The 12,137-nt window shown below is 46.6% G+C and overlaps 1 protein-coding gene across 2 annotated transcripts in view; it reads right to left on the minus strand.

Moving 5' to 3' along the window:
- The window catches only part of LOC106937858 (disintegrin and metalloproteinase domain-containing protein 9), a 19,596-nt gene extending 11,942 nt beyond the window's left edge, over positions 1 to 7,654 (minus strand). The window contains exons 1-12 of one of the 2 annotated variants that reach the window (XM_015019582.1): positions 7,189 to 7,654; positions 4,750 to 4,850; positions 3,750 to 3,808; positions 3,004 to 3,082; positions 2,303 to 2,379; positions 2,012 to 2,207; positions 1,832 to 1,897; positions 1,667 to 1,738; positions 1,247 to 1,416; positions 1,082 to 1,163; positions 870 to 1,003; positions 438 to 609 (exon numbers count right to left, since the gene is read on the minus strand). In XM_015019582.1, the coding sequence (XP_014875068.1) occupies positions 438 to 609; positions 870 to 1,003; positions 1,082 to 1,163; positions 1,247 to 1,416; positions 1,667 to 1,738; positions 1,832 to 1,897; positions 2,012 to 2,207; positions 2,303 to 2,379; positions 3,004 to 3,082; positions 3,750 to 3,808; positions 4,750 to 4,850; positions 7,189 to 7,273 (1,293 nt within the window). In that variant the 5' untranslated portion in view covers positions 7,274 to 7,654. The remainder of the gene's footprint in view (positions 1 to 437; positions 610 to 869; positions 1,004 to 1,081; positions 1,164 to 1,246; positions 1,417 to 1,666; positions 1,739 to 1,831; positions 1,898 to 2,011; positions 2,208 to 2,302; positions 2,380 to 3,003; positions 3,083 to 3,749; positions 3,809 to 4,749; positions 4,851 to 7,188) is intronic. The other variant, XM_015019583.1, reaches the window with a different exon arrangement.
- Between the last annotated feature and the right edge of the window lie 4,483 nt (positions 7,655 to 12,137).

The raw sequence follows: 12,137 nt of genomic DNA on the forward strand, positions 1-12,137 counted from the left end.
CTCTAGCTAATGGTGTTAGCTCTAGCTAATGGTTTTAGCTCTACCTAATAGTGCTAACTGTAGCTAATGGTTTTAGCTCTAGCTAATGGTGTTAGCTCTAGCTAATGGTGTTAGCTCTAGCTAATGGTTTTAGCTCTACCTAATAGTGCTAACTGTAGCTAATGGTTTTAGCTCTAGCTAATGGTGTTAGCTCTAGCTAATGGTGCTAGCTCTAGCTAATGGTGTTAGCTGTAGCTAATGGTTTTAGCTCTACCTAATAGTGCTAACTGTAGCTAATGGTTTTAGCTCTAGCTAATGGTGTTAGCTCTAGCTAATGGTTTTAGCTCTAGCTAACAGTGTTAGCCCTAGCAAACAGCAGATCTCCAGCCGATCATGTTAGCTGGTTTTCAGCGTAGCTCATGAAACCAAAGGACCTCGATGAGCTGAAAGCTTCAGACCTTCTCTGATCCACAGTCGCACTCCTCCCCGACGTCCACCAGCCTGTTTCCACAGTAGGGGGCGCTGTAGGCCTCGTCGGGCCGGGGGACGTTCAGGAGACACGTTCCTCCCGTCGATAGGATCATCTTCTCAAAGTCGTCGGCGCTGCAGCTGCTGAAGTTTTTGGATCCTCTGCAGAAACAAAAGAGAGCGATGAAGATGGCGAGTTCTGTGGAACGGTCCGATCCAGACGGTCCGATCCAGCTCTCATTCCGCCCCGGACTTTCCCTCATGCTCCTCAGCGGTCTAACTGGGAACACCTCAGGTCTGGACTGGGGTTAGGAGAGGAGGTCTGTGTCCGACCTCTGACCCCTTCAGCAGGAGAGGGAGGCTCCGAGGAGGAACGAGGTCCGGACGGGCTCCGGTTCTGTCCGGGCGGCGTGGCGTCCTACGTGGCTCCGGAGTGCATGATGCAGGCGGCGGTGGGGCAGCTGCAGGTCCGCCCGTCGTCGTGGTTCATCCCCAGGTTGTGTCCGAGTTCATGAGCCACGATGGAGGCGAAGGCCGCGACGTTGTTGTTCAGGAACTGAGAGGCGAGAGAGAGGATGAGGCTCTGGCGGCCGACACGGGTCAGGGTCAAAGGTCATGTAAAAAGCAACGTTACCGCGTTGATTCCTCCTCCATGGCTTCTGGAGCAGACGGTGGAGACGAACGCCATTCCTGCTGTTACGCCAAAGCTCTTCATCCTGCAGCACCAACAAGACCTTCATCATCATCATCATCATCATCACCACCTTCGTCTCCTCCTCCTCCTCCTCCTCTGACTCACAGGATGAGCTGGGCCGAGTCGTGGCGCCGCCGGGGAACCAGCTCCTTCTCCCTCCACTGGGTGAAGCGGCTCAGCACCTCGCCGGCTCCGCCCTCCGTGTTGATCAGGTTCTGCTTGGTCCAGATGTCCAGACCGACCAGAACCACCCGGACGTTCAGCTGCATGTAGATCTGCACCGGGTCAGATGCAGAACCTTAGCGACCAATCGGAGCGCAGCGCCGAGAGCCGATCCGGAAACCGTTTGTTACCAAGTTCAGTCTGACAGCAGAACCTCGATAAAAGGTTTCACTCGATTTTTCATTCAGAGTTTAAAGTGACACTGACAGGTACAGGTGATGTTTCTATAAGTCTGAAAATCCCAGTAAGCAGACAGTGTGTATGTGTGTGTGTGTGTGTGTGTGTGCGTGTGTGTGTTCTTACGCCGTCTATGAGGTTCGCCAGGTGAATCATCTGCTCTCTGACCGCCGTCTCGTTTCCATTCATGTGTTTAAACTGCAGAATAAGAGACGACCAATCAGCACAGAGGCTGAGGGAGGCGGGGCTTAATGACAGTACAGGTGCTGTGTGTGTGTGTGTGTGTCTCACCCTGTCGTTGTCGACCACCAGCAGCAGCTCCACATAGTGAGTCTTGTGGAGAACAGCTCTCTTTACCTGGAAGCAGCCATGTTTCTGATCAACGCCCCGTTTCCTCTCGGTCTTTATAAACAGCTCTGGTGGTCAACGTGTCTCTGTCCGCCTCCTGCCTGCCCTCGGGCCTGAACTCACCCTGCTGCGCCGGCGGTGCTGGATCTCCTCCGGGTCGTACTGAGCATGCTCCGCAGCGTCGCCGTGCCCGTAGTGAGGCGTTCCACATCCTCGGGGCTGTGATGTCACATCCTGCAGGCGGTAGAGCAGGTGCTGCTCGGGGGCGGAGCCTAGCGGCTCGATGCCGTAGCTGTCGTTGGTCAGATGCATCACTCCTCTGAGAAACCAGGAGACGGACCGATTACTGAAACGCCTGGCAGACAGAACTCAGGGCAAACTGAGACCCGGATTCTGGTTCTGTTGGGTCGGTACCTGAGGCCGCTGCAGACGCTCATGGCCACAGCAGAGCCCTCCATGTCCTGAACGAAGCCCTGGTACTGGCAGTGGTTCTGGAACAGAGAGGATACCAGGTCAGGCCAGCAGGGGGAGCCGATCCCGACAGGAAGGAGCCGAGTCCAGCTTCCTGTCCCACAGGAGGCCATTTCCTGTATCACACTCAGTGTCTCCGAGTTCCTCTCCATCAGTTTCTCTGTTGCAGCTCAAAGCCTGGTTCGGGGGCCAGCAGTGGCCCTGCAGCCTGAGGCCTTGGGTCCCTGACCATCATTAATGTGTTCATCTGCACCAACCAGCTGACCCAGAACAGCAGCAGAAGCTTTTATCCTCTCAGCGTCCAGCTGGTTGTTGGTCAAACTGGATCAGAACCGTTGCTTAGCAACAGATGAGTCAGCAGATCACACATCAGACTCCAGGAAGTGACACACAGATGATCTGCTTCCTGTTTCTGTCGGCTACAGACCAGTAGCTGCTTCACCAACAATAAAACCTCCTCCAGCTTCTCAGCCGGTTCTGGACCCACCGAGGCTTCAGAACCAGCTGGTTCTGGTCCCTGTGGTTCTGAACCTGCAGCGCTGGGCACTGCTAACCATAAAGCTAGCTGCGCTAAAGCACCAACCAGAAACACTCGTTAATGTTAAATCAACACAGAATGATGCCCCATGATGCAAAGCGCTCACCTGGACAGGTGGTCTGGATGTGATCAGGGATCCGTTTGGGCCGTAGGTGAAGACGGTGAAATCTGGAGGCAGCAGGACCCTGGAGGCGACAGCAGCTGTTAAACGGGTCGGAACCAGCAGAACAGAAACGAGGAACCAGGAAGATCAAAACTAAAACATTTAGCAGCAAAGAGAGGTTTGGATGGAAAATGTGGCGCACACACACACACACACACACACACACACACACACACACACACACACACACACACACACACTCACACACACACACAAACACTCACACACACTCACACTCACACACACACACTAACAGAAGTGCTGAGTCAGCCGATCATCAGGAAGCTGCTCCTGCAGTTCTTCCTCTACATGCTGAGCTCGTCTGGCCTTCAGCCTCAGACTGTCTGGACACCAACAGGTGAATTTCTGCTCTGTTCCTGCAGCAGCTCATCTTTTAACGCCGGCTGAGAGTCTTTGGGTCGGTTCTGGCTGAAGCACCGACTGCAGAACCTCATTACTAAACACAACCGATGAGACGGCGTCACGATCAGGATCCACAGGGGGTCTGAGGATCCACAGGAGGCCTGAGGATCCACAGGGGGTCTGAGGATCCACAGGAGGCCTGAGGATCCACAGGGGATCTGAGGATCCACAGGAGGTCTGAGGATCCACAGATCTCCTCTGGATCACCAGATCAGCTTCTGTGAAGCATCATGGAGGTCAGAAACAGTTCCTTCATCCAAACTCACTCGTTTCTCTGCAGATGGACGAGGAGATCGTTTCCATCCACTGGGATGATGAAGGAAACCTGCAGAAACACACACACACACACACACACACACTCGGTTAATCCCGGATGCACCGATTGCAGTTTTCTTTCTTTAAGAATCAGTTTCTGTGTGAAGTGCAGCAGCAGTCGGTAACATTGGACTGACTGTTGCTGACTGTAAACAGGAGGCGGCGCTTTGTGGCAGTGAGTGTTTCGGCACCCCAATGGGGGTTGCCATGGAGACGGCAGGATTTCTGAAACCGACTCCAGGTGTTTCTGAGGGAATAACGGAACTCGAAGTCAGTTTTACTTCATCCTCTCATCGTGTTTCTTTTAAAGGTTTTATCGGCTCTAATGGCCTTTATTTGATAGTTAATAAAGGCTATCAAGGTGACATGCAGCAAAGGTCACCAGGCCGGGAATCGAACCGGCGACGGCCGCGTCGAGGACTGAGGCCTCCGTATGTGGGTTGTGCTGAACCGCTGCGCCACCATGTTTCTCTGATGGATCAGTGAGGCAGAACCATCAGAGCTGGACCTGCAGCTCCAAGGTCGAGAGGTCACATGACTCACCTGGCAAACGCTGCTGATCTCTGCAGGTGTGTCATCACACACACACTGCGGCTGCCAGGTGTGTGTGTGTGTGTTAGAGGTGAGTCAGGACAGGAAGTCAGCATGGCCCCCACCCACACTCCATCATCATCATCATCATCATCATCAGCTCCCTCTGTCCTCTAACTCAGCGAGGCCCGGTAGTCACAGACCGACCCGCTGGGCCCGGTTCTGGTCCAGTCCTGAACAGTTTAGTTTTGAATCCATCTAACTTTATTTAAACGAATCTGAAGACGATCACCTCCTCTGAAACCATGGCAACCAGGTTTCAGCTGGAAGCGAGTTGAATCATATCTGAGAGTCGGTGTCACATTTCAGAACCAGTGTGTGTGTGTGTGTGTGTGTGTGATGCCGTGGAAACGCCGGTACCTGATTGGGCGGCCTGCCCTCAGCGTCCCGCCTCAGCCGGCCTCCTATTGGCCTAGGAGCAGTCAGCTGGTACGAGGCCAGATGTTCGGTCTGCTGAGAGTCTGAGGAAGGAAACATTCAGCTCAGCTTATTAACTGATTATCATCAACCTGCTGCTAACCGCCAGACCGTTAGCCAGGTTAGCTAAACTCAGCTAACATCAGAATCTCACTTTACCGAAAACATTTACTTTACTTTTGCCAAACTGCCTGATGATTGGACTAGACCAAAGACACAGAAAGAAACTGAATTTGAGACGCCTACAAATGTTTATCAGTTTTTATTTCCACCAGCTGGAAAACTGGTCACATTCAGGAATCAGTTCAGTCAGGAATCAGTTCAGACAGGAATCAGTTCAGTCAGGAATCAGTTCAGTCAGGAATCAGTTCAGTCAGGAATCAGTTCAGTCATATATTCAGTGATTCTTGTGACAGATGGAAGAAATAAAACTGAACAAAGTTTCTGATCATTATAAAAGTGACCAAATGATTTTATTTACATTTTTTTCATGTGATAATTTTTGTTTCAGTCCAACTCTAAATCATTTTTAAAAAGAAAATTTTCTTTCATGTTAAAAATAAGGTTGTTAGTTTTGCTCATAATGTTTGAAGCTTTTTAAACCAACACCTCATAAAACCATCTAATATTCTGTTGAAACACAGCAGTTCCTTTATTTCGCATTTATGAAACTGAATAACAGGAAGCGTTGACCTCCAGCTGTTAATTTGTTTAACAATTTTAAACCATAATTACATTATTTTGGGTTTATAAATATGATTAAAATGGAATTTGGAAAATAATAAAATAGATTTCATACGGCCCTGAACTCAGATCTGTTGGTTTAAAACCAGAACATGGAGTTATTAGCTGCTGCTAGCTGCTGTTAGCAGACGTTACCCATGGTTAGCCATGGTTAGCTGCTGCTAGCCGCTGTTAGCAGACGTTAGCCATGGTTAGCCATGGTTAGCTGCTGCTGCTAACTGAACCAGTGGCTCATGAATTCTGTTTGTTTCACATAGAAAAAGCTGAAAAGTTGCTACAGCCAATCAGGTTCCAGAACACGTCTGATTGGTTCTTAAAGGAGAAGCTCAGAGAGGGAGGGTTTGGTCGGGTCGGTTCTGATCCACTGAGTCCAACATTTAAAACACGACGAGTCCAAACAGAACCGAGGAGGAAAAAACCCAGGAAGTGAGTCATGAGTCCGGGAAAGAGATCACTGTGTGTGTGTGTGTGTGTGTTCAGAGTGTGTGTTTTTAGTGTGTGTGTGTGTGTGTTCTGTGTGTGTGTGTGTGTGTGTGTTCAGCGTGTGTGTTTTTAGTGTGTGTGTGTGTTCAGAGTGTGTGTGTGTTTTTAGTGGGTGTGTTCCTGGAAATGTCGTCTTGGACTCAGATTCATGTTTGTGTTTCTCTATGAACAAAAAAGGTCAAATCCAGAATTATTCAGGATTTAACTAAAACGATCAGTTCCCATGTTACACACACACACACACACACACACACACACACACACACACAGGGTTTTATTTCCTGTCAGCACTGCAGCGTTAAGCAGCTTATCACAGCATTTTGGAACAACACACACACACACACACACACACACACACACGCAGACAATACGGCCTTAAAGGGACGGTACATGTTTTTCCTCTGAAGGTTCATGGAGTACTCCTGAGCAGTCAGTATTCTCCTTGCAGGAACCAATCAGGAGAGAGTCCAGATCTATGACCTCTGGAGGCGCCAGGTCACGTTCCTAGTCACATCGAGTCACATCGAGTCGTCGCTCTGCTGAGCATTAGCGCTGAGCAGCATGGACTCAGTTTTATCACCATAGTTTGTGGTAATATTGTGATAACGATAAGAACTGTGTGTTGCTTCTGTTTCAGCTAGCTGCGACCATGTGCCACAGCAATTAGCGCCACACAAATACAAATTCTGATGATGGAAAACAAACTTCAACCACATAAAATAAATATTTTCCCATTTTTACTGTATTTAACCACATTTTCACATTTATTTTAATGTTTTCATCGGACAAATGTTGAAAACGTTTGTTCGACTGTTATCGGGAACTAGCGGATAATACGGACAGTTTGAGGTCTTTACACGTAATTAATTGGATTTTAATGTGACGACGATAAATTTACATTTTTATAACGATAAATGATAATCGATACGATAAATGCCCACGCCTACTGAGCATGCTCAGTTCCGACTTTTAAGCCAACATGGCGGATAAAGCAGAACTTCAAGTCACGTGACCATAACCAGGATCTTTGAAACCATGGCAACCAGAGGAGGCGTCATAAAGTGCAGTGGACCGGAGGCGGACTGATGAAGGGAAACACTGAGTCAGAACCAGAACCTTTCGACCCGGTTCGGGTTTAACCCGCCCCGTCCTCACCTCGGCAGTGACAGCTTCCGGTCAGCAGCAGCAGAATCCCGCAGAGCTCCAGCAGCGCCGCTCCTCCTCTTCCTCCCATCTTCATCTTGTCCTCCTGTTCGGAACCTATTCTTCCTCCTCACTGCTCCTCTTCCTCCCTCGGGTCGGTTTCACTCCGAACACCCACAGGAGGGTTTCTTCCTCGGCCGACCCATTCCTCTGCGTTCCCGCTGAAGATAACAGCAGCTCCGGCCCAAAGCTCCGAACAGAACCGGCTCTCGGTTCTGTTCGGGTTCCGTTCGGTCCAGTTCTCGGAGGGTTTTGGGGCTGATTCCGGTCCTGTTGGGCTGAAGTCCTTCCTCTCCGTCAGCAGCGGGTCTTTCTCTCCTTGGAGCCTCTGGGACTCTAAAGTAACGGGGAAAATACTGTTTCCGGCCTGACCCTTCAGAATAAGAGCATCTTCTGCATAATTATTTCAGTCCAGTTTATAAACGTTGCGCTAATTCACAACAAAGGACAACAGGATCCAGTTTGTTTTTAGAAATGCATAATCAGAAAGTGATATTTAAATTAAATTTGATCCCATATATCAAACAATTCAGTCAAATAAAGTGGAGGAGTTTAAGTATCTGGGGATCTTTTTCATGAATGAGGGAAGAAGGGAGCAGGAGATCGACAGGCGGATTGGGGCAGCGTCTGCCATGAAGCGGGCGCCGTACAGATCCGTCTGGTGAAGAGAGAGCAAAGCAAAGATTTACATCTATGGTCATGACCGAAAGAACGAGATCCCGGATACAAGCGGCCGAAACGGTGGCTGGGCTCTTCCTTAGAGAGAGAAGCTCAGTCATCCAGGAGGGACTCAGAGTAGAGCTGCTGCTCCTCCACGTCGAGAGGAGCCAGTTGAGGCTTCTGGTCAGGATGCCTCCTGGACGCCTCCCTGGTGAGGTGTTCATGTCCCACCAGGAGGAGGGGAGACCCAGGACACACTGAGGGACGATGTCTCTCTGCTGGCCTGGGAACCGCTTGGGGTTCCTGGAGGAGCTGGAAGAGGCTGTAGAGGGAAGACTGGGCCTCCGTTCTGAAGCTGCTGCCCCCACGACCCGACCCCGGATGAAGCGGCAGAAAATGGATGGATGGATGGAAAAAATAAAATCTAGGAGATTGAGTTATATTACTGAGGTTTTAGATTAAAAAAATGTGTACATAAATATTTTTTATTTATTATTGTCTTTTCATCCACAGCAGCAGTCCCTCCTCCTGACCCTGTAGTTTTTATTATTATTATTATTTATTTATTTAATGCACATAAATAACCGGAGTCAGAGGTTAGTTTTCATCTCCAGGTCAATTTAAATCAGGTGTCAAACTCCAGCCCTGCAGCCTTTAGATGTTTCTCTGCAGCACCTGAACAGAATCATCAGGTCATCAAGGCTCTGGAGAGCCGATCCACAGCAGGAGGAGGAAATGAAGCCGTTTCATTCCAGTGTTTCCTACCTGAGGCTCATCTAAAGCCTGCAGGACAGCAGCCCTAAACCTCAAAACACATCACAGAACACAGACAACTTAACACGTTTCTTCCAAAAATAAACGCTGTGAAACTTAAAAGCTGCTGATGTCATTTATTTTTTTCTTATGTATTTTTCATGTTTCAGTGATTATGATAGATAGATAGATAGATAGATAGATAGATAGATAGATATCCAACTGACCAATCCGGAGCTTTTATTTTGAAGGGACTCATGTTGAACCAGAAGTCATTGGTTGTTTTTTTCTCTCGTGACAAAACTGAGGATAAATCTCTTGTTCTTGCCGCGAGGCGCTGTAAAGCAAAGCGAGCGCTTCCTCCAGCGGAGCTCCGCCCCTTTGAGACGCGCCGAGAGGATATTCAAACAAACCTGTGGAAGAGAAGAGATGCTGGGCTCTGATTGGCTGGGATTTGATGTAACTTTACCTGGGCTTTCAGGTTTAAATGCAGGTGGAAAACTAACCCAAACATGGTGGTGGGAGCATCATGCTGTGGGGAGCCTTTAATCCAGCAGGAACAGGGAAGCTGGGCAGTTTTTAACCTTTATTTATAAGAAGTTTCCATTTAAGATCCAAGATCTCATTTTATAAAGAGTCATGTTTCAACGAAGCAAAAAATTACAAACAAGAACAATACAAGTAATTAAACCATTAATTTAGTTAATACAACCTAAAAACTGGAGGTCAGATGGACGGAGCTAAAGTTCTGGAGGAGGAAACCCAGTCTGAAATATTATGGGATGGTTTAAATCAGAGCTAACCTCTGGGTTAGAACGGCCTAGTCAAAGCTCTTCAGACCTGCAGAGTCTCAATACAAACCAGTCAGTAAACTGAGAGTTAAAGTTTAAATCTGGATTAATTATGAGAGTTTAATAATTATTATTATTATATAACCTGAAGACAGACGAGCAAAAAGCTTCGTGATGAACTTCAAACTTCCAAACTTTGGTTTGACTCAACATGTTAAACATCAACACGCCATCAGGTCAGGCTGCCAATATTTCCAATATCTGTAATCAATGTCTGATCATTTCTGTTTAAAAACTTCAGCGGCTGATAGTTTTATTTCTTTCCGTCTTGTCCAGTAAGTTATGATGATGACGAATACTTTTATCATTAGGAACTTTTTTGTGTGAATTTTACAGGCTGCCTGAGGCGCAGGTTCACTGACAGACACTAGGTGGCGCCCGAGCTCCCGCCATTTTAACTTTTTAGGTAAAAAATGCCCATTTGAAATTATCATTATTGTTTTACAGTGTATAGCGTGAGCTCCATTTCTGGATTTATAAGTCTGTATCATCAGTGTCTCATATTTTTGTAATTTTTGAGACTTTCCCGCCTCACCCAAACTCACGTGACGTGTCCCGCCAGGTGCGCGCGCCTCTCCCGCCCTCCACCTGGCCAGGTGTCCGCTGCTGACCGTCCAGGTAACAAAACATTTTCCTCCTGAACTTCAGATGCAGAAGTTGGAAGTTTATTTTCCCCAAATGAATGTGAACGGCTCAGCCAATCAGCGGCCTTCAATGGCGGCCGCCAGGAGAAACTTTGAGGCAAAACTAGAAAATAATATTTTTATTTTAAAACATAACTTAACTGCTAACAGCTAAATTTGCTCAGGCTTCTTTTTGACTCGTTTTCATTGCAGACGCAGTAAGCTGCTTCTGGCTGTTAAGCATTTAAAAACATAAATTAGGCCAATTCTTAGAAACTAAAATTCGGTTCGGTTAAAATGGGGCAGATACATTAAGATAGTTTTTTTATTTCCGTGTGTAAAAACTATGATGACTATTTGAAAAATCAGATGCTGAAGTTTAGATCATTTTTCATGTTTTTGAAGCTAAACGGAGGTTTAAACTCTGTAGGATAAAAAATGACTCTGATTAGAAAGTAGTTTTAATTTATTACTGAAAGCTTCTGTTCATTTTGGATATTATTCACCAAACCATGAAGATGGTTTATTTAAGCTGCTCTCTGGTTTATGAAGATCGTTTGTTTATTGATTTATTATCTTTGCAGAATCTTCTCAGTCTGTAAAGAGATAAATAAAGTTAATGTAAGTCTCACATTTTACTCAGAAAGTTAAAGTCTGGTTGTTTTCTACGTTTTTCGTTTTATTAATCCTAAAAACTCGATCAAATGAACTAAAGTTCATATTTATTGAGAAACAGGAGGCGCAAATCGTGACACCGCACCTACCGTGGCACTTCCGGTGGCAGGTGTCACGGCAGCCATTGTTTTCGGGGCTAGCGGTCAGTGTTGTCACTGACTTCGGCTGACTTCGGCACCTTCCAGGGTTGCCGCCATAGACATCAATACGTAGACGCCTCATGGAGCGCTGAGCCGTACGTAACTGCGTCCGCCATCTTGTATGTGGCAGCAGGGCGATCGGAGCTCCTTAAGTCCTGTGCTGTGTGTTTCAACCGTTTCACGAAACAAACTGGATTCATTAGGATTACCAATAAATAGGATGAACGGATCATACATGATGTACGAAAAGTGTAGGAATTCAGCTAACGTAGATCTTTCTGCGAAAGACAACCCTGAAAAATTCTCTCTTCTTCGTCTGTCTTCAAGTTCTTCTTCTACTAGTTATAAAGCATCATGGGATATGTAGTCCATTTGCCGAAGCCAGTGGCAACCATGGTGGCAATGTCTATGGTGGCAACAATTACAGCTAGCCCCGAAAACAGTGGCCCTTGTGGCGCGTAATGACACCTGCCACCGGAAGTGCCATTAGTGGGTGCGGTGTCACGATTTGCGCTCAGCCCTGCTGATTATTAAATTTATTCTGAATGTTTGATGTTTTCTGCTTCAGATTGATCAGATTTTTCTGGTCACATTCAGGAGAGTTTATTAAAAACCAGACCAGGTTTTCAGGGACTTCCCAGGCGGAAACCCCGAACAGGCGGAGGATTTAACTAGGACACGCGGAGGCTGCAGGTGCTTCAAGGAGCAGCAGATGGAGGAGTTTTCCCTCAGGCTGAGGTCAGAAAACAGCTTTATTATCATCAGTCAGTTAATCCAGGAAGCTTTATTATTATTTATTAATTAATTATAATTTCTCAGATATTTAGTTCAGGTTTAGAGTTTTATTATAGAATAACTATAAACAAGAAATAAAGAAAAGTAGAAACACTAAGAACTGAACTAAAGTAAAACAGAAACCAGACGATCAAGTTTTTATCAGTTTCACTTAGTATTAATTAGTGTTAAATTAATTAGATTATTCTTGTCAGTTTTTTATTACTTATTAGTTTAACATTGTTTAGTTTTAGTTTTGTTTTAATGAGTTATAGTGGTGGTTTTAGTTTTTTCATACTTTTCTTAATTTTTAGGTACAGAATTCAAAGAGGTCAAAGTGATTATGTTTACATCGATCGGATACATTTTCTAAAATTGTGTTAAATTATTGTTGAACAACAACATCAGCAGAACGGAGCGCCGTG

This window comes from Poecilia latipinna, unplaced genomic scaffold, assembly GCF_001443285.1.
Source record: "Poecilia latipinna isolate Pla-1442-1.1 unplaced genomic scaffold, P_latipinna-1.0 Scaffold2452, whole genome shotgun sequence".
In the NCBI taxonomy this organism is placed as follows: domain Eukaryota; kingdom Metazoa; phylum Chordata; class Actinopteri; order Cyprinodontiformes; family Poeciliidae; genus Poecilia; species Poecilia latipinna.